General features: G+C 38.5%; 1 protein-coding gene across 2 annotated transcripts; it reads right to left on the minus strand.

Moving 5' to 3' along the window:
- Positions 1-266: 266 nt before the first annotated feature.
- Positions 267-15839, minus strand: laptm4b (lysosomal protein transmembrane 4 beta). Of its 2 annotated transcripts, XM_088090285.1 has the most exons (8): positions 15567-15839; positions 13987-14104; positions 11063-11136; positions 10829-10951; positions 9742-9840; positions 8024-8119; positions 7723-7753; positions 267-2757 (listed from the first exon to the last, which is right to left on the minus strand). In XM_088090285.1, the coding sequence occupies exons 1-8, from the start codon at positions 15657-15659 to the stop codon at positions 2567-2569; spliced, it is 825 nt and encodes a 274-aa protein (XP_087946411.1). In that variant the 5' UTR covers positions 15660-15839; the 3' UTR covers positions 267-2566. The 2 variants fall into 2 exon arrangements, with proteins under 2 accessions (XP_087946411.1, XP_042363012.1); XM_042507078.2 differs by lacking the exon at positions 7723-7753 and having other exon boundaries at positions 15567-15836.
- Positions 15840-15910: the final 71 nt, after the last annotated feature.

Genomic DNA, 15910 nt, shown 5'->3' on the forward strand with positions numbered 1-15910 from the left:
TGTCTGGTAGCCTGCTGTCAGACCCAAGGTAATGCCAGCCTCCATTTTGAGGCAGGCGGGTAAATCCTTGCTGATCTGCCAGCTTGTTCATCTCCACTGAGGGATAACTGAATTTCTGAGGGCAGCAGGAGGCACGCAGATCTACACGGCACCCACTTTTAATGAACAGTCACATTATCAAAACTTGACTGTCTGTTTGGTAATATTATCTTGTTAAGTCAATCAACCAACCATGGACTCTATCAATAAATTGAGAAGGAAAAACATTGATTTTGCTTTTTTATTATTATTTAGAATTGAAGACATGAGCTCATGCAGATCCAACAAGAGGATGTGTGTGAATAAAAAGTAGAAGAACAGTCTTAAAGTGATTCTAATAAAATCAATCAGCCATCCACTGGTCCAGATACTATACAAGCCCTTTCTCTAAATTCTGCAACTGAAATTCTTCAGTCACAATAAAATCTGCAGCTTTTCAGTCATATCACACAATTCAAATACTGATTTTATGTAATGTTTTAGAAGCTTGCATTATCAAGGAGAGGGTGGCTGATAGTATTTAGAACCACTTCACTACAGCATACAGTGATAAAGATGAATAAAAACACAAACAGAAGAGTTCCCTGTGAGCTCACGCTGACTTTTTAAAGTGCAATTTCATTGTCGGATTTGTTGGATTTGCAAAAGCAGTGGTCATAATTCACACAGGGACAAATGATGAAAGGTCCAACAAATGGTTACATTATCAACTACAGTATTAGTATCAAATGGATTACTACCTTATGGTATGTGTTTTTGTAGGTTGAAGGAGTTGTCGAATGCACTGTTGCATAGCCTGAAGGACGTTACGTTTTTCTGTTGATACCAAATACTACTCAGGAATTACTGGAAAGAGTGGGATTAGGTATGTCTAATATTGTTTGGCTCATTGTTAATTTTCATAATTGCCTGCTCTAGGCAAAGACTAGCATCTAGCTTCTCTAGCTTTATAGACTGTATATTGGTTTTGTGCTACTATGCTAAGCTAAATCAAAGCTTTAGATTTCCATCCATTGTTAATTTCAAAAAAAGGTCACAAGCACAGGAAATATCTCAACACGACATTGCTGCATGTGCAAAGGAAATGTTACTACATATAAAAGGAGCTGGGAGTTGTATCTTAACATAACACATAGCACTCAGGCAGGCACACGCACACAAACACACACACATTCTTGTACTTCTAACCTTGTGTGGACCCTCTGTGACATTATGCATTCCATAGACCTTTAACCTAACCCCAACTTTAACCTGAACCTTAAAACCAAGTTTTAACCCCTAAACAGGCATATGACAAAGTGAGAACTGGCAAAAATGTCCTCACTTTCCAAAAGTGTCCTCACTCTGTTGGTTAAAAACCAGAGTCCTCACTATGTGCAAGTACAAGAACAAGTACAAACACACACACACACACACAGTCTCTGCATGTACAGCAGCATGTTGCTCTGCCTTCATAAGAAAATGCCCTCAGTCCAGCTAAGTTAGCTTAACTAAAAAGATCAGATTACACACCATGATGCATGTAAAAAAAAACAAAACAAAAAAAAAAACCCACACACAATAAAGATACAGACGATGCTGTTGAAGCTGCAGCTTGACAGGAACACAAGACAGACATCTTCACTGAAACATTTTAACATACTAATGTTTACATATTTTAGATTTTATAGTATGTGTATTGCCTTTTTGGATGTGAATCTGTAGTGTGAGAAACATGTATGTTTGTGTGCACACTATATTAATGCCAGTCTTTTTCACCTTTTAAGACCTTGGAATAGACAGGACATGGACAGGAACGCAAACTGGAGTAATCTTGTGACTGAAGTCAATGGGTGAGCGTTTTTTACTGGCAGTTAATGGATTACAGATTTACAGACAGTGTGTTGCATGGATACAAAAGGAAGACGTAGTTGTTATTGGTCGAGGAACCTTTTTCAATACGATTTCCTGCATGACAAGTTACATCAGATGACACCACAACAGGACAGCCTTTCACTATTCACTTCTTTTTCTCTCTGTTTTCACTATTATACAAAAAAGTCATACAAAAATACCTCAGCATTACATTCAATGAAGGAATTTGTCAATTTCTGAAAAAAAGTGCTCTTGCATAACTGATCGTGTATGCTGCTTTCCTTCTCACTCTCTCTGTCACTTTCTCTCTTCAGGTAGTTTGTTTCTAGACAAAGACCACAAGGGAGATTCACAGTATTGGGGGTTAACAGTTGGTGGCCAGACTGTTGCACGTTTCACTCAAAGAAAAGTGCAAATTAAGTTGGGACAGAGTGTTCAGGGCGTGCAAGAGTTTAGATGCTGCCAGGGGGCCGCAGCTGCCAAGAGGGAGAGTTGGTAGCGGTTGGAGTTGCTGTGATACTGTCCTTGGAAGGGGACAGAGGAGACAAGAGGGGAGGAAGATACGTCACAACAGCCAGGGATGGTGATGTGGGGGAAAAGTCGATGGCAATACTGGCTCAGGGTCCTTCTAATCTAATCTAAGGTTGGCAGGAATCCAAGCTGAAACCAGCCTCTAAGACATTGTTTTGTCTTGTTTTTCAACATGTTCCAGCCAGCATTGGGGTCCTACTGTTGGAGGGAAATGTGGTAAGTTTTCGGGGTATGGGGTTCCAGCAAGAAGGATGTCTCTCATGCCTCCATATACTGAGGAGGGGGCTCCTTCGGTGGTATGGCTATGGCCTCCTCGTATGGTGGCAGTAGAACCTGAAATATAATGGAAAATCAGAAGCCGTCTCATTTCCAAAAACTTAAATGTGTCTTTATCAGGTATGATGAATGAATGAGCAACTGGGCATTCTTACAGGGAAACTATTTAAATAAATGTACACACTCAGAATTAAGACACTCAACTAAACTGTTCTTCCAGGATGCTGTGTTTGCAACAATTAACGCTAGGGATTCACATTATTGGATTTTTTTGCCGATATCAGACATGCTGATATATAACTAATTTGGCCAATACAGATATCGATGTATCCACTTTTTTCCCCAACCTAATTTTACTGATCATCAAGTCTCTCATGAAGTGGAATTAACATCAAGGTATGCATGCCGTTATCATGATGGCCCAACAGTAAATGGAGACATGAAATACGATTATTTTCAGTGTATGTAATATTCATTCATTGTGCAAAATAAGAAAAATACTTCAGCTAAGCATTGATGTTTTGTACATGCTCACTTTGTCAATAACTAAAAAAGAAAAAGAAATCAACATGTTGGCCGATACGATATTTCATTTTAAAGTCATGTTAGTTGATACTGATGATGTGCCGATATTATCTTGCATTGCTAATTATCGCAAATTCAGCAAATCACCATACCCTCGCAGTTTTGTCTAATCACCTTTACCACAAATTTGGCTATGTGAAACCAGTAAGATCTTATTTCATTGTGCTGCACCCAGAGTATTGATTCACTCAGCCCATCTCTCTCTGTCCATTGATCATAACACTTCTGCTGCAGAAGAAAGCTCTGTGCCTAGGATAGAGTCATAAATACAGTGACAGGGCTAACTGTTAGCATCACAGCTAACATTTCACAACAGAGTTTCAGTGTCAGTGTGAGACTGATGGGACCGTGTAACAGCTTGGTGTTGAATGTTAGCCATTCCTGCCATGTGAGCTCGTGCCTGGCACATAGTGCAGGAGTAGAGCAGGTAACGGAGACAGTCCTTCAGCGCTGCTTCAAACGGCAGCAACAGCTGATTGTCGGTGATCAGCTGTCAGCCCTCCACCCCCACCATCACAAAAAGATTCTAACTTTGGGAAACACTAATTTATTATGATAATAATCTCAGAATTTGGAGCAGCATCAGAACTGTTTTTAAAATTTTACCTTGTCATTTTACCAAAGGCTGTCATGAAATCAGGCATTTCAGGCCGCAACAATCCCAATAACCGTCCATGAAATCCTGGAGGAACTACCTAACATGGCAGCCAGTCAATATAGTAAGTAGCAAATAGAAAGTGATTTCAGGCAAAGCCCTAGTAACTGTTGCAGGGTCCTACTTCATCTTTTATACTCTTTATTCCATCCCCACAGAAGGCTTTTCTAGCTGCAAGGATAACGTCCACACACAGTCCTTTGCTTTAGAGGCCAGACTGCCTTCTCTCCATCAGAGTTTTTTTTTCTCTGTAAATGGTGTTATAAAACCAGCACTGCTGCTAATTCAGTGAGAGAGGGAGAGAATATGCTCCGAGGGGATGGAATTGTGAAGCAGCCAGGGAGGCCCGGCAAACACATCACAGGGAGGATTTGAAATGAAGCGGACAAGCAGACAATTATGTAACATGTCCAGAAGAAGAGAGGAGGACGGACAGAGATATATAAAGAGAGGAGGAGGGGTAAAAAAAAGAGAGAGATAGAGACGACCCTTGTGCATTTTAATGGCGTTTATATAAAAGCATGGCAGATAAGCAGCTGGGTACTTGATGTTCGAGGCAGTAAAAAGCCATTTAGACACACTGCTGGCTTTCTAATAGTAAAAATAGATGGAGTGCTCTATTCATTCAGCACTGTGTGTGGGGAGAGGGAATGCAGTGATAAAATCATGGCGTCACTATTCATGCTAATATAAGGGCTGTTTAACTTGGTTGTTGCATTTGAATACTTCTCGAATTAATATTCACACAGCTTGTGCTGTGGCCTTCACTTTGACCTAGTTGCCTCAGCTGTTTTGTTTTTTAATTTAAGTGTGTTCTTGGTTTCCTAATTAATTTGAATAAATAATAAAGACAGTCAGTAAGTAGTCAGTATTTTATCAATATGTATGATTTGTTCACTGAAGATTTAATCTAAGTATTTAAAGAAGAAAATGACAGCTTTCTATTATTTTTTTAACTCATAATAAAGCTTATTTTTCACAATGTGAAACAAATTCAGCCCAAAACACATTTGCTATGATCTCAGGTTTATTAAATTCCTGTAGATCTGATGTCACACCAACAACAGCAATCACCTCTGGATAGACGAGAGGGAATTGAATTGCGGAGATCTCAAAACTTGTTAATTTCTGTTGTCATTTTCAGCTGCTACTTCAACTTAAAAAAACATGGTGGTTCAACCCATTGGTTCTTTGATGAACCAAATCTACCGGTATACATATTCTAGCCATCAAAAAAAAAAAAAAAATTGGACATGGTGCGTCTGCAGCGCATCTATAGTTTCAGCCTCAGAAGACAGACACCTTGCACCAATGAGCCTTAGGAGAGACACTGTGTGCTTCACAGCTCACCGTCAGGTAAGGGAGAGGATGGAATCCTGACCCTGACGGTGAGAGACACCGTGCGCGAGCCCGGTATGCCTCCGACTGTTTGACAGTGGTTGTGATACATTTGTAGAGTTAAAAAACTCAATTACTCAGTACAATAATCTGCATCCAGTAACCGTTGGGTAAAATGTAAAATAATCATTGCTGTCACTGTGTGTGTGACAGGCGCAGCAGCAGGATCATGATAACTCAAGAGAAAGGAAGAGGGGCGCTGAGCAGACCAACTCAATCTCCAGAGGTGTTGGGTTCAATGACCCTTCTATGCAAACAGAGGGAGAGCATACTAACTTGAAAAAAATGAAGATTTTGATGTATTTAGGCAATTTATTTGTTCTCCCCAACATTGAAATGACATTCGACCTCTGCAAAAAAAAACCCAACCCAAATATCTGAATCCCTAAATTGAAGACCAAATACCTAACCAATTAACGAATACCAGAATATTTGGGTCCAGCCCCATCACATACATTGCAAAAATATTCCAATAGGAAATACAAAGGGACCAATTTAAAATGTTTATGATGTCAAGTTTAAAATAGTCTTTGTTTCACTGTGCTTTGTGAATTTTAAGGTAGTTCATCATCAACTATGTCTTCCTCAAATGTTTTTATTTTTACAGAAAGACGTATTTAAAGGACAGTTTTCAAGATTTACGTCTTCAGTAGATATGAATTGGCCAGAGACAAGATAGGGGAGTTGGACAGTATTGCGAGACAGACTGATATTGTTTTTGGTATTTTCATTTGTTGTTCATAAAAAAAAACCACCAACTGCAATAATACACAATATCACAGAAGAATTCAGTCTCATTACCTTAAACAACCCAAACAAAATGTGCACGTTTTTTTGGTTCCTTTCATGCTTTACATGCAAATCAATTTTCAATCATTTTTAAGCAAATTCGTATTTTATAAAGTGAATGTTTTCATTTCAAATGTACTTTTCTCTTAGAACTTGGTTGAGGGAAAGAGCTATTTAATTTCCTCCACATCTTGCTTTTATCATATCTGCAGTCAGCAAAACTGACTGGCACAAATTCAATATTTGGCCATATGATACACAATATGATACACAGGCCCTACTGGATTAGCTCGGGGGATGTGGAGTTGGGTTCATAAGGTGAAAAACGTCAGCAGTTTGAACGAGGACCACAACAACAAGGAAAAAGTGACAGACGGATGAGGTGCTGCGTACTGAGACATACAGAGCGGGTGTGAGGCAGATTAATGTCTTATGTATCAGTGTGGAGGATTACAGACAGACAGACAAATGGAAACCGTGACTATGCTTAAGCCTCTCAGGAGCCCCATGAGTCAACACTGAAGAAGATAAGTGGGATAGACCAACACCCGGCTCTGCACAGCCAGCCAATCACACCTCAGGATGACCTACAGCACGTACTGTGCTGCTATGCACAGCACCAATGTCACGTCACTGACTGTCAGATAACCGAGATAAAGTGGTTTCACTTCACAGTTGTGTTCTACTGATACTTTGCAAAACGTCTAAAGTCATTTGCGGGATTTTATTATGAGACACTTATTTAATTACCTAAAATAAGTCTTAATTTTTGCTTATCTTAAATGGATACCTCATTCTCGTTTAAAAACACGTCAGTACAAACAGTCTCATGCACTGTGGAGGCATGTGACTAAACAAAGTTTTCTTCACAAATTCAAACTACTACTCCATAACAAATTAATTAACGAATGGTCATTTTGTGTGTTAAGTATTGTAATACTTTTGATAATATACAAATCATGCACATTACTAACTGCAGGATCTCATACCTCTCAGTCTTGTTGTCATTTCTATTTTGGCGATAAATAATGAATCATTAAAATACTACCCACAGAGTCTACAACTGTGAAAAAAAGTCGGAGGTGTGATATGACAGCTATTTTATTACTTCATGGTGACCTCACTAACCTGAACCTCTTAGAAGTGGAAGTTATTGTGCATGTGAAATGACTTCATGACTGCAGTATACAGACGCACCAGATAAAAAATACTTTGTTAAAAGTCTTTTTTCATTTAGTTGTTTTTTTTGTTTGTTTGTTTGTTTTTCACAAATACAGAATATAAATAAAGATATTCCAACAGATGACAAGTTAGACATATGCTCTGATCTATTTTTTTGTTATATTTAACCAGTTGATAAAATTACATCAAATCCCACACTGAAAGAAAAACACCTGTCTTTCGGTGTTACGTAAATTTAATTAATTTCTCACATCTGAGGTTAAGGTTATTGAGGGGTCTTTTGTGAGTATTTTGAATTTAATAATATTAAAAATGATTTCTTTTAGACTCTAAATTGCTGCTCTAAGCTATGGAATATTTCCAAGCTATATAATCATACTATGCACATTACAAGTAATGCCTATAATCCTTACCTTGCACATTTAGAGGTGTGAACTCACTGAGCTGCAATAACGTATAAAAGTTAATATAGTCTATGTTTTAGTACGGGTCAAAAAAACCTTACAGATGTTGAGAAAGAATCAGGTATTAAAATGATTGTGCCACGCATATTGACCAAAATAACTTTTGAAAGCCTTTATCTGAATTATCTTTTGCTTATATAACAAATCTAAAGCTTGTAAGCCAAAAGTCAATGAAGTTCAATTGCAATAATATTAAGATCTGAGTGAGGGGGATTTTCAGTGTGTCCTTGAGGTGGATGCGAGGACTCACCGTGGTGTCATTGGTGGTGACATAAACCAGTACCTCTGTGGTGCCCCTGCCGCTCACGTATCTGTAGCAGTTCCACACACAGCCAATCAGGTAGGCCTGTTCCCCAGGGAGGTGAAAACAAAGAGCAAACAATGACCTTTAACAACATTGTCTCCACTTTTCATTATTGCTGATTCTGCTTGCTATGATCTCATCCATTTATCAAGGTTAGGGATGGTGACGGCAGAGATGCATCATATCACTGCTTAATAAAGACTGATATTTCAACTACCTTTGCTACAGGACAGGCAAGGATACATGGTAATCTCATAGAAATAAAAGGATATTTTCCTGGACAATGTCACCCTTCGTGGCCATCCACCAACATTTTAGCCAGGGCAACTCACCGGGCATCTTTTGCCCTCTGTATAGCTATGGCAGCACTGAGGTTTAGGTTTGTCTGGCTTGGCAGAAAAACAGGAGGTTCATTGTGTATGTGTGTGATTAGCCTGCTGAGTTGGTACGTCTGCCAGCACTAACCGACAAACCAGGAAACCTGGCTGCCTACTAGCCAATCCCTTTACCATCTGCTGAGTTGACCTCCTTACTGCAAAACGAAATCTAACATTCTCTATGGCAATGATAATGTGGTGGGCTGGAGATATGCATCGCTACAAAGTCTGATTTTGACCACCTTGCCCACATACTTTCCATTCATCCAACCATCTGTCCATTTACATCTCTCTTTCTGTTGCATTCCTTTCTCTCCTCTCCAGCTCTCCTTCCTGTCCATCTGTATCTGTCATTTATGCTAAGTGCAGTCAAGTGGAGGATGTTGGCTTCAGCAGGAACTTCAGCAGGTGTTGCCTCTGTGCTGAGAGCTGGATGCGTCCTTGAGGTTTCAGATCTGGCCCTTTTCCAGGGAACTGACCCAACTGTCGTCACTACAGTAGCCAATATATACTACATTTGCAGCCAATCAATAAAAATGGGTCAAGATTATATTTATGTTTAGAGCACACATTTACTGTACATTTACTGACATTTAAAGCACTAAGCATTTTAACCATCCCATATTCTCTCTGCAACAAAGCTCTGTGCCTCAGTCATGACATTTATAACTCTTCTCTTTATAATTCCAGCAGTTTATCTTCCAGTGGCTGCTTCCTATCATAAAGTCCCGGCTCTGGCTTTGGATATCTGCCGAGAACATTTCCAATCTGAGCTCGGAGGAGAAACAACTTGATTTGATTGTACAGATGACTGCAACTTCCTGTCCCAGCTCGTCCCTGAGCCCCAGAGCATGGCTACGCCTGGAGAGTCATCCATGCATTCAGGGGGAATTAGCTTGACAGGAGTTGGTTTCCTGTTGTCCCTGACCCGCTGCTCTCTGACTGTGTGATAATCTCATGAAGAACATCGATAATGGGAATGTTCGCAGTGGCAGATTCATTACACATGCCATATGGTTGGTAATGCATGAGATGTGCACAGTGTGGGACTTAATTGCCTTAATCACGTTGCAATATGACGAGAAAATCTATAAAAAGGCAGCTCTACAGGGAACAAATGTTCAGTGGGTGTGTGTAATGTGTGGATGTGTGTTGCATATCATTATATTTTACAAAATATCCTATCTTTTTAAACCATCAGTCAGATGGATGTTGTAGATTAAACTACTAAAGCCCAAAAAAGACCAAAGGAGGATCTGCAGTAATAAAGAGACTCTTTGGGCTTACCTTGAAGGAGAGGATGCAGCCAATGAAGAGGAGGACTGCAAAAACTAGGCACATATTGTTGGTGGACATGATGTCCTCTTTGTAAGGGAATGTCCCCGGCTGGAAGAGAGGGATATAAATTAAAATAAATAAATGACAGGAGTGACAATAGTTTCGATCTTAAACAGTCATGGAGTCTTAGGGCCCAGACTCACCAAACCGACATAAAAAATCAAGTGCTAACGAAAGCCAACTGTCACCTCATGTAACCTTTGTCAGAAAGTTGCATTTGAACATGCTGCAAAATTTACAGCCAAGTGCAATTAGCACACAAGTTCTGCGCACTGTGTAAGAGGAAATTACTCTCCATACCAGCAGTCGATAGTCGACATTCACCATTCAAAAAAAAAGGGAAAAACGGAAGACAGACATGACAGATTGCTAGATAGCCAGTTAGCACATAAACAACACAACCTGATGCAAATAGAGCAATGGGTATTTACCATGCACTGGTGAACAATAGTATTAACAATTATGAACCATTTCTGCTAAAGAGCTCAAAGATTTTTAAAAAAATCATAATTTTACCTAATACAACACTTGTTTCAATCTCACGTGCTCTTGACTTGGGTCATTTGTTTGCTTTCCTCACTTTCTTTTGTCTTCTTGTGCGATAAGCTCAACAGCCAATCAGAGTGATTTCATTCACTGGTGGGCTCCACCTTCTTTGACATGCTGAAGTGGATGGAAAAAAGGCGACAATGGCCGACAGTCGCTGACTAATACCAACAATGCGGAACACATAAAAATCTGAGGCAACACTCACCGACGGCTAACCGTTGGCTTGGTGTGTCAGGGCCCTTAAACCATTGCTTAATCTACCTAACTAAGACCCATGTAATGCCTGGGTCACATGTTTTCACTAAATGCATCTTCTTTAGCAGTGTTACAAAGCAATAAACCCTGAATCTGCCTTCTTGTTAAGCAGTGATCACAAATTTATTTTAACAGCAGGGAATTTATATTTCAAGAACAAAAAAAAACCCCTGCAGTTAAAAAGAAAAGTCATTAAAAGCAGGTGTTTGTGTTAACCGTAAGTAGTACTCACCAGCTGCTGGAGGTAGTCCTGCACCGTGTTGGGATAAACAACCACACTAATGGCTACCAGTGTGTTAAGGGCAAAGTCGAAGATTTGGTAGCAGAAGAATGGAATGATCCACGCAGCATGTTGCTATGTGGGAGAGATTGAGAAAAGATGAAGAAACTCGGAAAGAGGGAAAGCTGTTGTCTTCTCAAGTTTAGATTTCTGTCTGAATCCCATTTATGTTGTTTGTTTATTTACCTTGTAAGCACCATATGTTGCCATGCCACATATAAGAATCATGAGCAGGGATATTGCTGTGGCAATGCAGATATCTGCAAAAGCAAAACAAACAAACAGAGCAATGTGAGAACAGATAATCTAGTGAAAAACAGCACCAATATTGCACTGGAACTCCTGAATACACAGACGTAATCCAAAAGTCTTTATAAGGACATGGATTTTACAAAACAAAGCACCTTAAGTAACCTCACTATTTTTGGCACCCAATCTGCCTTGGACAAAACATGATCAGCACGTGGGTAATTGTTATGCAAGATGTGCAAAATTAGACTAAATGTAACACTGCTCTCATATTCACGTTACAGCTAAGTGATGAGAAGCTTGTCAGTGTAGCTGTAGCTGAGTAGTATAACAGGGATCCACTGACATTGAGTTAAAACAGGATATCTGCACATGTGCAACTTGGTGAAAGGGATCCCATATCACTATGCAGTAATGGCAGTAATTAAACTTGGTACACAGAAACAGTCCTGGCTGTGAAACAGTGGAATCAATGCACCCCTGGTACACTGTAAAATCTTGCAGATTATCCTTACTTAAAAAAAAACAATAATAATAGTAATAATAATAATAATAATAATAGGAAACTGCCTGGTAAAAGATAAGTAAATAAAACTATTTTATCTTAAGTTCTGTTTAGTTTATACCAAAATGTCAAGTTTACTTTACTTTTATTTTATTTACATAATTTTGTGGTGCAGCTGCAACTTAAAAATGTAAAGTGAAAAGGACTTTGTTCTTTCTAAGTGTTAACAACTTATCTCATTCAAGTTAATCTAACTTAATTTGGCAGTGACAAAGAGAATTTTGCCAATGGTGAATTTAGGATATCTGCAAGTTCAATTTTCCTAACATGTTTAAAATACGCAAATATGACTGACTAGTTTGCAACCAGCAGCATACAGATGTAAGGCACAGTAAACTTGGTTTACTGAAGTTGCTAACATTTAGAAAGAAGTTCCTACAACTTCACAAAATTTTATAAATACAGCAAAGTTTTAAGTTAACTTAATGAGTAGATATAAAGTAGGCATAGCTTAAGACTAACAGTTTTTTTTTTTTTTTACTTTTTTCTTGGAAATAGGTTTCCTAGATTTTCTAAAGTAAAATCAACTTATCAAATTTAGTTTGTAAGCATTAACAGAAAGAAAATATTTCCATGACTTAATGTAATACAAACTCCCAAAAAACTGAATGCAACTCTTTATATCACTACAACTGTTGGTGAGTTCTAACATTAAGCAACACTGCCTATTACTGATACTGTGTTAATACCCAGGAAATTATGATACCCCTCCATCTTAATCCCCCTGCCACACATGACACAAGGACACTTACTATATATAAACAACACTTGCATAAATTGCATAATAACCCTTCACCTCACACAAACATCAACCACATATCTGAGTTAACTCTTCATGATTTCTCTGCATGGGACACCTGCCTGTTACAAAACCATGACACCAGCATGTCTCCATTGTTTCCCACTATTTCACCATCTCTGAATTACGCTGCACAAGCAACTACGCTATCAGAAAAGATGGCCCTTTAAATCCGATGGGAGAATTAGAGCAGTCGTTTTTAATCAGAGTAGCCAGTGACAGGGTCTGTGGTGTTCCAGAGGCGACTGTGATGATGATAGCTGCTGGAGGGCAAATACTGAAAACACACATGCACACTGATTTGTTCTGTATGGAGCAGAGCCTACTCAGCTACGTCTGTGCTGAGAGAAGCACTCTGGGAAAAAACGAAGTGGTGGGCAGAAAGGAGAGGCGTTTTTACAGCTGCAGAAACACATGGGGCTATACTGTTGATGCTATATAGGCACTATGTGGCGGGGCTGGGAAGTAAATCCAAATGATATTATTAGGGCCATTAAACTCGATACTGTCTGGGTATTTAGTTATTGTAATATTTTGATATGGCTTCTCAGTCTTAAAGCCTTATTACTAGGTATGCTTGCGTATAATATTACTACATTTTACAGTATATCCTCTGTCTATGTTTTTTAATGTGGTTATTTTTGTTTGTCACTTTTTTGTAATGCTGTCTCGGCCAGGTCTCCCTTGAAGAGATTGTTGATCTCAATGGGACTTGCCTGGTTAAATATGGGTTACATAAATAAAATAAAAAATTAGGCTACTGACCACAACAGTGTAACAGTTTTGAGCTTTTTTTTTGAGAGAATAACATTTAAATGATTTAGCCATAACGTGTCACTAGGATCACACACACACACCCCTAATCTCCAAAATTATGTGCCTTGCAGTAAAAATTGAATTAAATAGTCTTCTGGTGATATTTTTTCTGTTTAACTCCTTGTAAATAGTGTTGACAACAGATGAATTATTTAATTACATTTTTAAGTGCAGTATTGACAAGTCTAATAACTTTTGATTTCAAGAAAATGGGTGGACAATATGGAGAAAATCAAATATCAGAATATTTTTTACCAAATACCTCAATGTCGCTATTTTTTTTAAAAAAAATTTCGTCAATAAGATTTGACTCAGTGGTTAAAGGAGAATAATAGTGGAGTCTAATAAGTTCATAAAAATTACATGATTTTACTGTAATGTCTTTTAAAACCAGGAATAGGCATGCCTTACTATATTAAAGTATCTCAAATTTAAGACAATATCTAGTCCCATATCATAATATCAATATAACATCATTATATTACCTAATTGGAATATTGACAACAAGACCTTAGTGTTAATAACAAATAAAAAATGTCTTTATGATATGGTTCACTCAAATCATATAAACACATCTTGAACTTGCACTTTCTGTGCAGAATAAGCATCCCAGATTGAGGACATCTAATCCAATATATACCACATCAGATATGTAACAATGAGGGGATTACTGGCACTCACTTGCATCGTCCATGACATCTATGTCAGTCCCCAGCTCAGAGCTGGTAAGGTGGTAGCGGTACTGAACTGGGTCATTGAGAGCCGACAACAAGATGAGTAAGACCACCGCATTGATGAGCTGTGGGAAAATGAAGATCAATATTAATATTGTAGTTCAAAGTAGAGTTAATCATTTTTATGCTCTTAGGTTAACATTCAGAATGAACTGATCCGATGGATTGGGGCCTTTTTCTTGAAATGGGATAAAGTAATTTAAATATTAAAGTAATTACAGGTGAGGTACAAGATATTAGATAAGGATTTTGAATTGAGTCACAATAATGATACAATACAGGTCATCTGCTGAGTGTGGTTAGATCTTCCGGACAAAACTCCCAATGAAGCTTCCTGAAACGTTGTTCAGGGCTGTAATGTACTGTTATTTTTTTTATTATTAAAGGGGAATGCCACCACAATGAGGGATTTCAATATGTTATTTCCATGGCCTAGAAAAGTCCAATCAATGTTTGTAGAGGGTAGATTTATTAAAAGTGAGAGATATTTGTAAAAAATATCAATCACAAGTTCAAACCCTGAGCAACAATGCTTCGTTTGAGTAACTAACAGTCCAAAATCATAGATTCATATTATGATGATATAAATTGGAAAAATGATGCTGTCAGCTTCTTGACCGGCTGTACTATTATTTTTCATTATTAAGTTCTCAAATTATTATTTTTTTCTGATTAAAAACAAGACAAAAATAGCCAAAAATACCAATCACAAGTTCAAGCTGAAAGCAACATCTTCAAATTGCTGTGCTGTGCAACTAAAAGTCTAAAAAAAAATTATGTCAGTTTCTTGACCAACTGTTAAAGAGCAAATGTTGATGCATGAAATTGATATATTTGGTGAGCTGCTGGACAGGTGCATCTTTCCAACCTGCATGATTGAAAGAAATAACCTTATGAGTCCTACGTGTCAGTGTTATGTCAAAACATGTTATGTAGTTATCTTTTTCTGGCCTTGGCTCGATTTAACGACATATACTTGATTAGTAGTAAGGTCACAACGAAAGGCAGACGAAGGCTTATCAAAGGTCGGGGATTTAACAGGCTTAATGAACTATGTTTAAAACTTTAGTATATCCCGTGGTTAAAAACAGAAGCAAACTCTTTACGCCAACTTATTTTTAACCGGTTCAAATGTGGGACAAATCAGATGGGATAGGCTGGTAGGGTTGTTATTTCAGCATAACAAAAATGTAACGTTACCGAGAGCTAGAATGAATATCGTTACGGCTACAAAATGTCTTAATTTCTACGTACCTACATTTAATCAAAACGTATCTGTCCAGCTAACAGAGACTTCCTGAATGAACACGGCGGCTGTTGATTGACACACATTAGCGCTGTAACGTTAAACTCAACGTGAATCACAAACGAGTGCTGAAAACAAATGAAAAACAGGAGCAACTAGCTAACTTAGCTACTGCTGTCAAACTCGCTCGGCATTTATCAAACATTTCATCCATCTATTCGACACAATTTCCAATATTTGAGGACAGTTGGGCCTGACATCGAGTAAAAAAACTCACTTACCATATACCATATTCCCAGAATAATGGTGCCCGTCCGTACATGGCAGCAGAGGCAGCAGCTCGTCGAGTACCACCGGTCCCACGGCGAAATCATTATTTATCCTGCTGTTTTTTCCACGCTATTTCATGAATGCCGCCGAGGAAATGAATTATTCAAAGCTACTATGTCCTAAAAAGACGGAATAATTGGCGTCCTGGGTGCTAGGACCGCCACATCCAGCGTATGTTAGAGACGATGTCCGCCTGTTTCCGCAAGTGGACTCCTGACAAACAGAGAGCCGTTAATCTGGCTCATCCCGGAGTCACGTGACCGCGGGAGGATTTTGACCAAGATCCGTGGGATGG

The sequence above is a fragment of the Plectropomus leopardus genome, chromosome 17 (genome assembly GCF_026936395.1).
Source record: "Plectropomus leopardus strain MGB_pleo_1.0 chromosome 17, ASM2693639v1, whole genome shotgun sequence".
Lineage (NCBI taxonomy): Eukaryota > Metazoa > Chordata > Actinopteri > Perciformes > Serranidae > Plectropomus > Plectropomus leopardus.

Coding starts and splice junctions, on each gene's coding strand:
- laptm4b (XM_088090285.1), bottom strand. CDS start 15,659: ATGATTTCGCCGTGGGACCGGTGGTACTCGACGAGCTGCTGCCTCTGC. Junction 9,841..10,828: donor AGGACTACCTCCAGCAGCTG/GTGAGTACTACT, acceptor CCTCTCTTCCAG/CCGGGGACATTCCCTTACAA. Junction 8,120..9,741: donor GCTGCATCCTCTCCTTCAAG/GTAAGCCCAAAG, acceptor CCTGGGGAACAG/GCCTACCTGATTGGCTGTGT.